The 13,287-nt window shown below is 37.1% G+C and overlaps 2 protein-coding genes and 1 non-coding gene across 3 annotated transcripts; 2 read left to right on the forward strand and 1 right to left on the reverse strand.

Moving 5' to 3' along the window:
* The first annotated feature begins 1,518 nt into the window (after positions 1 to 1,518).
* On the forward strand, positions 1,519 to 2,752 carry LOC111406826. Its single transcript, XM_023036195.1, has 3 exons — positions 1,519 to 1,692; positions 1,792 to 2,058; positions 2,270 to 2,752. The coding sequence occupies exons 1-3, from the start codon at positions 1,519 to 1,521 to the stop codon at positions 2,750 to 2,752; spliced, it is 924 nt and encodes a 307-aa protein (XP_022891963.1).
* Positions 2,753 to 9,403: 6,651 nt separating this feature from the next.
* LOC111406181 (translin-associated protein X) lies at positions 9,404 to 12,870 on the reverse strand. Its single transcript, XM_023035428.1, has 7 exons — positions 12,764 to 12,870; positions 12,526 to 12,650; positions 11,794 to 11,873; positions 11,173 to 11,314; positions 10,948 to 11,097; positions 10,516 to 10,717; positions 9,404 to 9,683 (listed from the first exon to the last, which is right to left on the reverse strand). The coding sequence occupies exons 1-7, from the start codon at positions 12,834 to 12,836 to the stop codon at positions 9,583 to 9,585; spliced, it is 873 nt and encodes a 290-aa protein (XP_022891196.1). The 5' UTR covers positions 12,837 to 12,870; the 3' UTR covers positions 9,404 to 9,582.
* A 63-nt stretch (positions 12,871 to 12,933) lies between these two features.
* On the forward strand, positions 12,934 to 13,006 carry TRNAV-UAC. Its single transcript has one exon. It is a non-coding gene; the product is annotated as a tRNA-Val (tRNA).
* Positions 13,007 to 13,287: the final 281 nt, after the last annotated feature.

Raw genomic sequence — 13,287 nt, forward strand, 5'->3', positions numbered from 1 at the left:
AACTGTGATCAATATACAAAGACTTATGGCCACTCTTCAACAGCATGTGACAAATATGCAATGACCTGTGACCTCTCGTAAAAAAAAATCTGGGAAATAAAAATATGTGACCTGCATGTATTCAATAGTGACAATGATATTTGAGATTTGAGATATGTTTGTTATGCCATTTGATCATTAACATAATTTTGACCCATATGCAATTAGATGTAACTATAATTGGATGTTCGACTGATCATGTATTTGCTCATTTTTGCATAAATGGGGTTAATTCACGTGTGTCTATTGAATGGATCACAAGTGCCACTAGTGTTAATTGATCGTAGTTGCGGTTATTTGAGGCTTGTCGACACAGTTATGAAAGAGTTTAGCTTCGACCCTGCAAAAGTTGCTGTGACAATGAAGCATGTCTTGAATAGTGATCTGCCTCCAATAACAATCAAAAGTGACGAGAATGTCTTGTCTTACATGGTTTTAAAGGATATGAGTCGTGACCCTGCCAAATATCCAATTCAAATCGAGGTCACAACTGCAGATATCGAAAAACAGCCTATTGCGCTATCAGTTGATGTTCAAACGAACAAACATGGGTTTTCATTAACAGATATGTCATCAGATATATGTGGAGCAATAATGGATCCATCTAGTGACAAGCTTGAGCATGAGGTCACAGTTGTGGCGGTGGCAGAGAGAGGAAGGAAAAGTTTTCCGTAACAAGAAGATAATGAAATTGAGCTTGTCATTTTATACAATCCAAAACATGTTTGAGTACGTGGTTGTTCAGTCCGATAAGAAAGACTATCTCGTGAAATGTTCACGTGATGAGTGTAATTGGACATGTAGAGCATCGACGTTAGCCAGAACAGATATGTTTAAAATCAGACACATTGCAGAAGGTCACATACGTCCTTCAAACATCGTACTCAGTACTCATAGGCAAGTAACAAAGACAGTTGTGTCAACCTGCATTAAGTACAAGTATCCATCATCGCGCACCATATACACACCGAATGATATACGCAACGACATGCTGCATACATATGAAGTATCTTTGAATTATGTCAAAACTTGGCGATCTCGAGAGGAAACTATGAAAGTGCTAAGGGGTGGTCCAACTGATTCATTCAATAAGATACCAGCCTTTTTTTTCCGTGCTACAACAAACAAATCCTAGATTAGTCACAAGTTTAGAAATTGATGGTCATAATAAGTTTAAATATTGCTTCACGGCACTAGGTGCATCTATACGGGGATGGAAACATTGTAGACCAGTTGTTGTGATTGATGGCACATATCTAAATGGACACTATGGTGGCACCTTATTCACGACATGTACACAAGATGCAAGTAACATCATTTATGTACTTGCTTTCGGGATTGGGGATAACGAGAATGACAGCTCTTGGACATAGTTTTTTAGACAGTTGAGGAAAGTATATGGGGACAAAGACGGTTTGTGCTTCGTGTCGAATCGTCACAACAGCATCAAAAGGCGATTGAAAACGTGTATTCGGGAACATGTCACGACATATGTTCGTACCATCTACTACAAAATCTAAAATAAGGTACGAGAGATCAGGACAGAACATAACACAAGCATTCAATGCAGCTATTCGTGCCTATACACTGTTAGAATATGAATATTACATGCAACAACTCGGCTCGATAAATGAGAAGATAAGGGGTTATCTGGTACTATACTATACGTTGTCCTATGATGATATTCACATAAATACGTTTAACATGATACTATACACTATATGATGCACATTTCCATGGTCTTGTTTGTAGGACGAAGTTGGACCTGAGAGATGGTCACGTTTTCACATGCCTTCAAACCGGTATTCCACAATGACATCGAATATTGTGAAGTCGGTTAATGCGGTCACAAAGTCTGCGAAGAACTACCCTATTATAGCTTTGTTGGAGGCATTGAGACAAATTCTACAATCTTGGTTCTGCAGACACAAGGAGGACGCCCAAGGCACTTTTACAACCTTGTCAAGCAAGTATGAAAAGAAGATGAGGGAAATGAGCACAGATATGAGAAACTTGAGGGTAAAGTTAATTACTGTGACCTAATCTATAATCTGTGACTTACATGAACTGATCTATGACATGTGCTGTGACTTCTGCTGTGATCTGTACCGTTGTATTTCGGTAATGTTTGTGTAATATTATATATAACTACGTGACATGCAATTTTATCTATGTCCTACTTTTTAATTATGTGACTTATTATGTCTATAACTTGAATCTATATCTGTAGGTTTCCCCTATTAATCAGACAATGTTCTCAGTTAACGGTGAAAGTTCCTCTTTCGTTGTTGATATAGAAAATCGGACATGCACATGTAGGATGTTTCAAGTTGATCAACTACCTTGTCCACATGCTTTGGTTGTGTTTGCGAGTATGAAGATGGATCCATATGAATACTGTTCCTACTACTACACAAGTGAAGTATTCAGAAATACATACCAAGAAACCATTTTTCCTATAGGAAATCCAGCTAAATGGATAGTGTTAAATGATGTCCATGACATAGTTGTAATTGCACCTAATCAAAAGTTAAGTTGTGGAAGGCCTACTGAGAAGAGATTCAGACCAGTGTATGAGGAAAATATAACCATCAAATGCGGTCGGTGTGGTGAAAGTGGTCACAATTGTAGAACATGCAGTAGCTTAGTTCCGTTAAGTCTAAGCAATAAGAATAAAGAGAGGAAGAGGATGAAGACTGGAAATGCACATTGATATATTTTTTATAATTCCCTCGTTTTTTCATTGATTGATTTTTTGTAAATATAAGATGCACAACATTGGATGACACATATTTACCATATCATAACCAATACAATGCTAAGATTTTTTGCAATACACTTTGGATGTTCAGCAAGAATGTGTGATCACTAGAACGTATGAGAAACTCAACGTATGAGAAACTCGACGAATGTGTCACACATGAAAATCTGTAGGAAAAATTGTTATACGATCGTCATGCAGTGAACTGTGACCAATATGGAATTAGTTGTGACCAATATGAAATGATCTGTGATCATTCTTCAATAACCTATGACTAGTATGCAGTAACTATGATCATTATTAATGACATGTGACCAGAATGCAGTGACTTGTGACCAATATATAATGATCTGTGACCAGAATGCATTGATCTGTGACCCCTGTACAATCGACTGTGAATATATGAAATGATCTGTGACAAGACGTCAATGAACTGTGACCAATATGTAGTGACCTGTGACCATTTATCAAGACATGTGACTAGGATGAAGTGACTTATGATCAATATCCAATGACATGTGACAAATATGCGCTAAACTGTGACCAACAAAAGATGACCAATGACATATTGCAAAGACTCAAGAAAATGGGAGTGGTTCAGTTGCAATTAGCTGTGACAAAAGTATGAAATGATCTGTGACCAATCTTCAATGACCTGTGACCAGATTGGATTGACTTGTGATAATTCTTCATGACATGTGAACACAAAGCAGTTACCTGTGACCAATATATATTGACCTGTGACCATGATACATTGACCTATGACAATGAGAATTGACCTGTGACCAATTTACAATAACCAGTAATCTGTGAACTGCAGATAATCCTAAAAACTGATGACCTATGATAATCCTAAAAACTGCAGATAACCAGTGACCTGTGACCAAGGTGCAGTGACCTGTGAACTGCAGATAATCCTAAAAACTGGAGTGGGTCAATTCTAGTGTCGGTCAATCGATAAACATGTCTACCACCCGAGCTCTCGCCACATCAAACTTCATGGGCATGAATCCTATATCGTCATGCAGTATGTACTCCGCATACTTAACCACGTAAATGCCACAATCATGTCTAGGAACGCAAATATCAGATTGTTAGCTATGAAATCCAGCATGTTATAATATGTTTAACTGTAAGTGGAGGTAAAAAAAACTTACCCATTTTTCTGTTGGGGAAGAGAGAAATCAAAATCCACATTCAACTCCATGGAATCTTTTTTTCATATTCCAACACATTTCATAAGATGCGGAAGCATGCTGACAAAAGGTTCAATTCCAATACGGACTTTGATATCATTGTATGTCTTCCTAGACGAATTCAATAAATGCAACGTATGTGCCTTTATGTCCAACACGCCAAGCATCCAATGTGCTTTATTGGTAGGTAGAAGTGGGATAAACACAAGGTCGACTTCAGCCCATGGAGTGCTTAATGGAATTCGTGCACCGGTAATGTCATCAATCAGTCTATCATCTGTCACAAGAACATTTGCATCATCCTTGAACCTAGGATATATGTGCTTGAGCTTGGCCTGGAACAACGAGTCCGTTGTGGTAGCTACGAACTTGAGATCTCTCGCACTTCTTGCCACTTGACATATGTAGTAGAAGCACATGTCCATATGCTACAGAGATGCAAGTACGGCCTGGTTACGAGTCCGTTGTGGTAGCTACGAACTTGAGATCTCTCGCACTTCTTGCCACTTGACATATGTAGTAGAAGCACACGTCCATATGCTACAGAGATGCAAGTACAATAAACAATTAAGAAACCATATATACACCAGAAAACATGATACAATAAGCTGTTAATTTGATGTGTGACTCGAGAAGAATGTGTGATCAACACAACCTGTAGTTAGTGACCATTTAATAATTGATCTGTTACGTAATAAATAAAGGTGAGCTATACTATTGCACTTGCAGTTATGTGTTTTTCCGTGCAACGCGGATTGTGACCTACTGTTCGTGTGATTTGTGACCCATGCATCATCTGTGACTTATTGGTCGTTGTGATCTGTGACCCATGCATCATCTATGACCTACTGCTCGTGTGATCTGTGACCCATGCTCTGTATGACTAGTAGACAATGACCTGTGATTAATGTGACCTGTACTATGACATGCCCTTTAGAACTGTTACTTTTGTGTAGTAACTTACCGAACTAGTCAACGACACCTCCCTGGATACAAGTTCGTACCACCATGTCTTGTTTCCCACCAAGTACTAACCGATGGAAAAAAGTGGACGGATGGCGTTATCTTTATCATTGAACTTCTTTCTGCAAACGAGAAGTAGGGGTCATTATTTGGAAAATTATGAAAATAGGACAACAATTTCATACTTGTTATGCAGTTTGTATCCTCTTTGAAACCAATTTTGAAAGTCAGCAACATCTGCATCTTGTACATTCTGATTGTAGTATTTGAAGACCACAACGTTTCCTGATGATTTCATTTGTTTCATTTCTTCGACAACATAAGGGGACTGAAGTGCTTTAACTAGCTTTGGAGCCCTCTTCATCGGCAATCCAGAACTTGGTGCGGCCTTAGGTGAGTGCTGCGTTATAAAATATGTTTTTTAATATGTGACATGCATTAATCAACAAATACATAGATTTTTTAATACCTCTTGCTCAATACATTCCATGTCCCTCAAAACATTGGATATGACCGATTCCACTTGCACTTCAACTTTCTTAGATGTTTTTGCAACAAACTGGTTTGGTTGTATAAATCCAAGACCGAGATCAAAATATGGAGGTTCAATAGAACATGGAAATTCAACTGCACACGCAGAGTCAACCTTCGCTTTGCCTTTCGAACCAACACTTTTTCGACTTTTGCAGCCTGAAAATCAGAACAAAAATGCATTTGATGAGAAGTGTATATCAAACGGTTTATGGTAACAGACAAATAAGAGGTGGTTATAGTTGGGGTACTGACTTCGCTTGTTGGTCCAGATCCTCCAACAGTTTCTGGTCCTGAGTTCTCTCTGAATTTTTTTCCATAATTTCTTCCATTGAACTAGATATCAATGTAGTCACAGAATTAGACATACACTGCATGTGTGATTTGATGTCCAACATGTCGATACGGATTTCACCTTGCATGCGAACAAGCAGCTTCAGTTTCTTTTGCTGATTAGACTTCAAAGATGACACCTGTGACTGCATTGCCTGAAGTTGTTTGCTTAGCAACCGATTCTTAGACTGGAGATCAGATATCTGTCCTTTGAAATAATTCCTCAATTCGTCGACCACCTGTATCACATGAATACCTATAATCAGGTAACTTATGATGATGAAATATGACATTGATCTGTGATCAGCAGTGAAACATGTATTGGTATGTGACCTAATAACTGAAACTTGTGACCTGAAAATTTTTATGTGACTTGAATATGTGATCGGAATTTTTATGTGACCAAATGGACTTGTGACATGATAGATGGAATTGGAAGAGCTTATATCTTTTGACGGCATATCCTCTGAATCAGTGTGTCATCTGACTTACGCTCCCCACTTGGAGAATCTTCATGGATTAATGTCCCCTTCCAACTGGGTGGTGCGTCAACGAAGTCATCATCATCAATGGGGAGATCAGAGTGTCCCAGTCGTCCATCAGTTATCAAAAGCATGGGAATAGATTGTTTCATTCTCGAATTACTTGGTTTTGTACTAGTCCCAACACGATGAACTGATCGGTGTATGCTACCACCCTTTCTCTTCTCCCCATGTGACCGATCAGGTAGGACAGGTTTCTTATACTGCACCTGAATCATGTATGGCATTGCCATTTCAACTGGTAGGGGGTCCAGGTCACATATTTCCAACTGCCATTCATATCACAATAAAAAGTGCGATGTCAACAACCAAAAATTATGTATGAACGAACAGATATAATTTTGCACATCACACATATTCAATATGTTTCCATTGATAGTGATATAACAAGGGCAAATGGCGCCGTGAAAATGTCTATTACCTATACTGAAAACGTGTGACATAGTGAATAAAATCTGTGACTTCTTGAATGCAATTTGTGACTTGACGAAATATATTTGTGACCTAAAAAATATGATTTGGAACATGAAAAAAATGTGCAAGTTTAATATTACGAAACCAATACTACTGCATCAGTGGTCACTTACGTCCGGATTGGAGAAGTATTCAGGTCCCTCGAGCTTTGCAGCTGAAGGGTGATCATCAGCCACCCAGTTCATTATCTAGGGATACACTCTGGAAATCCTTCTCGCTGTGTATCCATCGAGACTGGGAATTGTCTCGTAAATCCACACTTGAAAGGCTACGAGCAAGCCTCTGAGTCTGTAATGTGTTGATCTCTTACTCAACCCCTCTCTCGATGAATTTACTAGTGTGTCAAACAGCGACTTACCCCATGGAAACACATTCATTGCACTAAAATCTTCAACTAGTACAAATAAGAAGTGATCCACAGCCTTCTTGTAGTGTCTCGGATATAGATAAGACGTTATGAAATACAATGCACCTAGCATGGAAACATCCTCATCCGGAATATCAGTAGAACCAAGAAATGCGTCCTTGATGTTTTCATGAGTAACATTTTTCGACGTTGAAAAATACAAATTTTTCAATCCTGGTGGAGCTTCTCCATCCTACTTATGTCAGCATCGCCGACGTATCTCAGACCAGTCACCAAACAAAATTCTGAAATTGAGAACCTTACGAATCTTCCAACTATGTTGAATCACAACTTACTCTCATTAGTTTGTTGCACTTGTCTCAGCAGAAAGTAGTGTATCAGCTGAGATTGGATAACAATTTCCTCGCATTGCAGGAAGTGGGAGAAACATGTATTCTAAAGGATTCGACGTTGGGCTTCATTGAGATTGTTTTTGAAGTTCGACACCACACCTTTGACGGGGGTAATTGTAATTTTACCCGGAAACCAACTCTTCTCGGGTATAATGTATTTCCAGGCCTACAACATTGATCACAATAAAACTCATCAGTTTGGTCACAGGTGGGAATCCAAGTAGACACAACATCAACATATAGGTCACAGGTCCCCTCTACCAAAAAAGAAATCAACAACACACATACAGAACGACACAATAGCGTTCCATAATTCACAAATGAACGACGACTTTTGAAAAAAAATTAAAAAACCTTACTACAATCAGGCATTTCGATTACAAATCCATACAACAAATTCAATGCAATATACATCACAAATTCAAAATACTTCATCCATACACATTACCCATCGATTAAAATGAACATAGGTATGCTCGACATAAGTGAACAATTGAAAAATATCAAAAACACCTTCTTCGTGGACTGTTTTGCGACCGAACTTCCGGATTTGTGTCTTTTAGAGGATGCCTTCTGCACTTCATCCAACTTCTTTTTACCTCTTCTTCCTGACTCGTGGATTCCAATTTTCTTCCCACGTTTCCCACTCCCTGAACGAGTCAACCTTGAAATTTTAGAAGACTGCAGTTCAACTGTGACCACTTTTTTTGGGAAGGAACATATAAAATTTGTGACCGATAGTGGAAGAAGGTCGTCAGGGAATCGCCGGAGAATGAACAGGGATGAACGTCTGAATATGGGTTGGATGAACACCGATTTAATTGTAAAATAGGATACGTGAAGAACCGTGGGTTTAATGGAAAGGACGTGCAAGAAGGTTTTAATGAAAATAGAGTTTCCGAAATTTGAATTACGTGACTCTAGGAAAGACAGTTATTAAATAATTAAGAAATTAAAAAAAAATCTGATTAGTGAAATATTAAACTTCCACTCTTATTCGGAAACTATGAATAGAAAAACTATGATTTTATGTAATTACCGCTTTTTGAAATGATAAGTTGATAAGTGTGTAATTTCTACAAAATTGAATCGACACAACTTGTTCAATATAGTGGGCCAATTCACCAGTTTCAATCCAGGATGCTCGGCCCATCTAGACACAATTTAGGTTCAACCTAAAAAGTGCTTGAAATAGAGAGAAGCAAAATGCTAGATTTAACATGTTCCGACCTTTCATTGTACTTCGCTGCTTGGCTAGAATTGGGTAGCGTTATATATTCAACTCGACCTGAATAGAAGTAGACCAAATCATCTTCTCTACTCGGTTAACACCTAAAAACGTAAGTTCTCATTCTTAGCATCGTCTAATTTAACTAAGTAGTAATTACTAACATAATCTAATTTATTTGCACAGGGAATAACAAAAGTAGTTTGAAAATTTCAAAATTGCATGGCATATACCATTTTGGAGAAATTGTTCCATGCTAAGGGGGGAAAATGGACAAGAAGAAATACAAAAAAAGGGGCTTCCATTGATCCAACCCTGGCATTCCAAATCATACGATTTTTTTTCTTATGTAAGAGCCACACTTGGTTTACAAGGACACTTCACAGGATCTTACATGTCACACACAATAGGGGAGTGGGTGGGTATTTTTTTGATAATATTTTACTCATATGTGGTCCACCTCACGTGAGTATTCTAGAATTGTCGTGTGAAGCATTAAGTTCACACAGACTAATGCTTTGTGGAATGCCCAAAATTTTATATATTATGATGTGGCATTTCCATGAAGAGTGAGAACTTCTAAATCATTTTCCATTTTTTCAGGGATTAAAGTGCAAATATGAAAAGTAACTAAAGGAAACATAAATTTAGTGTAATCAGTGGAAAACGGGGTCATTCATTGCTAAGAAACATATTTGAACATCATTTTTCAAGATTTCAAAGAGATCGTTGGGAAGTTTTCATGAGATGTGTACTTCATCGTTCAATGTCATCCTCTCCCAACAATGGAAATCTAGCATCAGCTGATCCAAGAGGCGGAATATACTCTGATCCTCTAACATGTACACTAAAGCAAGCTGCATAATACAAAAATATCAAACTGATGAGGGTAGAGGTAAATCTAGGACATGTGCATTCTTGATGCAAGATCAAACAACTAGAAAAATAAACATTCTTGATGACAATTTTAGAGTATGGCATCACTGCACAATCTTAATCTTGATTTCAGAACTTTTTTTTAATGAACATTTAAGAGTATAGCATGAAAATGTGCTTCAATTGACTAGAGAACATATGAGCGCTTTCATTTGCAAACTTAGCCCCTGTTCGAACCCCGTTTCCCAAACCTAATTTTCAGTAACATATTCTCTCATAAAATAATTTCACATAAACCCAAGACTTTTCAATATTTTTTAACCACACATTCTCAAAAAAATTAACTATTCCAAAACACATTTCTCCAAAAAAAATAAAATAATAATAATAAATAAATAAATAATATATATATCAAATGGCGCTGAAACAGGGGTTTAATTATTTTGAGAACACTTAATGTCTAAATTAGATAGTGCACCAAAATAGCAATTAAGAAATATGGTAACAACGGAAAGATTAATAAGGAATGGAAATTGCATCTTCAGACTAGGTGGACGTTACAAACCAACAACAGGATGAAACACGAAAGTGGATGTCATCACTAGATCAAAATGGGATCAAGAAAGTAGAATGCAGAGAATGATAGCAAATTTTGTTAAAGAAAACATTTGTATACAAAGTTTGTAGTTCTAAGAGTTTAAAACTATTTTTAATATTGTATTATGTTGGGACCAAGTCTCGTTATTTTATTGGGCGTACACTCAAACATATGAAACACATACTACCAACATCTGTAAAATGTAAACATCGTACCTTTCTCTATTTTCATTAAGCTTTGGAGCATTGTGTCCATCTTTGTTTTCATGTCTGAAGAGTCATACATCACGGGTGCCAGAAGTGTCAACTCTCTATAGATTTCACGAACAAATGTGCAGATCTTCTTAGCAAAGTCAACTTCACCATCTGATATTCGACCTATTGCCAACCTCATCAGCTCTCCTGTCAAGTCCGCAAGCTGAACAAGAACAATCAACGGTAAGATCAAAGCAGTATAAAAAGTTCAAAAGATTAATGTATAAAATCTATTTTTGCAATGTATCACAAGAACAAACTATAGAAACTAATGTTCATCATATTTAAATGAAAATTTTGCTAGGTCTTTATGTAACCTAAATTTGTATACTACAATGAATGTTTCATGTGCATAATTAGTCTACTCATAAATTCTAAAATTCAGAGAATTACCCCTAAGACATAATCAATAATATTGATCTGCAATGGCTCCATGGACGGGTTACTTAATGGTCGTAGGGCAGCATTGACACCATCAAGGTCCAAAAGGGTTCCAGCCTTGCAGAAATTAAACAGTGTCACAGCTTCAATGTATTCTTGAACCTATAAGCAGGAGTAAAAATTGAATTGTAAACTTCTTTACAGCATTCCAAAGTTAAAAAGACAGAAAATGCACACCCCGGGAGAATATGCTTGTCTTAGCCTCCAAAAATCTGTTCCTTGAAGTTCTTTTGCTAGACGGGATACATATTGGTCTCTCACCACAGCTAAATCTTTTTCTGCCTTTTCTAGAACTTCATCTTTGTTTTGTTTACCTATTCTGTTATTAGAGAGGTAAAGAATAAACACTTCGGCATCTAGTAAAATATTTAGTAAATAAAAGTGCTAAAATATATCAACAAAATAAGTTTCCGGAAATATAGCTAACAGGCAATATAATCTGTATAAATTCTCATAAGACTAATGAAAGAACAATTCATTAAAAAATGAACAGGCATAGATTAGCTTGAGCAAGATCCTCGAGCACAAACCTTGCAGGCAATAAGAGAACACATAAACTTCAAAAATATAATTAGAAAAAAGGCATAAGAACGAGTAATAAGGAAATGTCAAATTTTATGGTCTTTTCCTACATCAGTAACTATTATAATGCAGGACCAAGCATTGTCACTTCTAAGCAAGCATCAAAAGAAGGGAACTTTGTCTTTTTTACTTTGACAACATTACACTAGGACGAGATAGTGCCGCAACAAACATCACATCATATTTGTATGCATGTAATTAAAGAACTCCTTTTACCTGTGCACCTGGAATATGACCTTTTTGCTATTCATGGTAACATCCCGACTTGCCTTCACCACTCTTTCCCGTTTGTCGTTCTACAACTCATACACAATGGGATTTATTATATACACATCAGAATTGTACTCTTACATTTCAGATTTAAATCCCCGTGCATTGCGTGTGTATGGGATAGACAGGTGGAGCATACATCACACTGACCAATAAGAAGCAATTCATCGATGAATCATAATATCACATTACTGACACTTTAAAGATGCAGAGAAACCTAAAAATCAAGAAAGAAAGAAGCTTGTGTGAGAAAAATGATTCGGTACTATAAGTCCAACAGCATGTTTGGCCGCTTAGAAGCCAGCCTTCTTCGGCTTTGTTGGTCGGTATGAGTCTGAGTGCTTTCACAGATTGCTCAAATAAGCACCTAGAATTAATTAATTCTAGCAGTGCCAAACATGGAAACACTCTCCCTCAAATTACAGCAATCGCCATTCATTCAAGCATATGCAAATCGAATTTATTGACAATCTAGGTCTAAGAAAATGCAGAAATTCAAAACAAAATATCAAAAGTACCGACAAAAACAATAAAGTGGAAAGATGATATGGACCGATTGCTGCCCGTGATTTATTCTACTACTACAAGTCTGCAACAGACAATTGTTCTGGTTGAATAAAGTATTCCATTTTCAAAGTAAAACAAAAGAGTGGTGGTGGTGGGGGTAATAAAGCCTACCAGGTCATTGAGGTAATTCGCATATTTGGCGAAAGCGTCTTTCATTGGATTTGATTCAGCACTTTCAGAAACAGAAGAATTGGAGGTAATCGTTCTTTCCCTTTTTGCCCGTGATGTCCCCGCAACTGCTCGACAAAATGCGTGAGTCAAAAAAATTATTCAAAGAAATTCCAGATTTTCGAACGAATCCCTTTTCGTGATGGGAACATGGAAGATAATGGAGTAGTATAGTACTTACGAGGACGGAGTTGTTGCGGTTTCGAAGCCATGATAGACAGCTTGACGAAGGACGAGGAATTGAACAACTTCATCTGAGTTCACGGGGACAGAAATACTTTACGAGATGATAATCATGTTTATTTTCTTTAATAATATTATTATGATATGAATACCCGTTAGAACGCAGAAGTTGCTGTGGTGTAGTGGTTATCACGTCAGTCTTACACACTGAAGGTCCCCAGTTCGATCCTGGGCAGCAACATTTTGTTTTAAATTTTTACAATGTATTTCCTATTATTACCATTTATTACATTTAGACCCCCAACCTTTTGCACTTTTAGTCAACTTTTTGAACAAGTGTACTCCATTACATATTAACGCCAAGTTTTTAAAAAACCCAAAAAATAAAAATAAAAATAAAAAAGGAATCATTGTAACTAAGGTCCCAAATCTTTCAATTTTTTATATACTTCACCAAAACTTTTCATTTGTGTTACCTACAGTTCTAAATTTTTAATTTAGCTGTAGCACAAGCATGGTGGA

Source organism: Olea europaea, chromosome 12, assembly GCF_002742605.1.
Source record: "Olea europaea var. sylvestris chromosome 12, O_europaea_v1, whole genome shotgun sequence".
Lineage (NCBI taxonomy): Eukaryota > Viridiplantae > Streptophyta > Magnoliopsida > Lamiales > Oleaceae > Olea > Olea europaea.

Bases quoted from the DNA above. Each gene is read 5' to 3' on its own strand.
- LOC111406826 (XM_023036195.1), top strand. From the start codon at position 1,519: ATGTCACGACATATGTTCGTACCATCTACTACAAAATCTAAAATAAGG. The intron at 1,693-1,791 runs GTACTATACTAT...TCTTGTTTGTAG, and splicing joins AGAAGATAAGGGGTTATCTG to GACGAAGTTGGACCTGAGAG. The intron at 2,059-2,269 runs GTAAAGTTAATT...CTATATCTGTAG, and splicing joins CAGATATGAGAAACTTGAGG to GTTTCCCCTATTAATCAGAC.
- LOC111406181 (XM_023035428.1), bottom strand. From the start codon at position 12,836: ATGAAGTTGTTCAATTCCTCGTCCTTCGTCAAGCTGTCTATCATGGCT. The intron at 11,315-11,793 runs GTAAAAGGAGTT...CTCTAATAACAG, and splicing joins GTCATATTCCAGGTGCACAG to AATAGGTAAACAAAACAAAG. The intron at 10,718-10,947 runs GTAATTCTCTGA...GTTCTTGTTCAG, and splicing joins TTATTGATTATGTCTTAGGG to CTTGCGGACTTGACAGGAGA.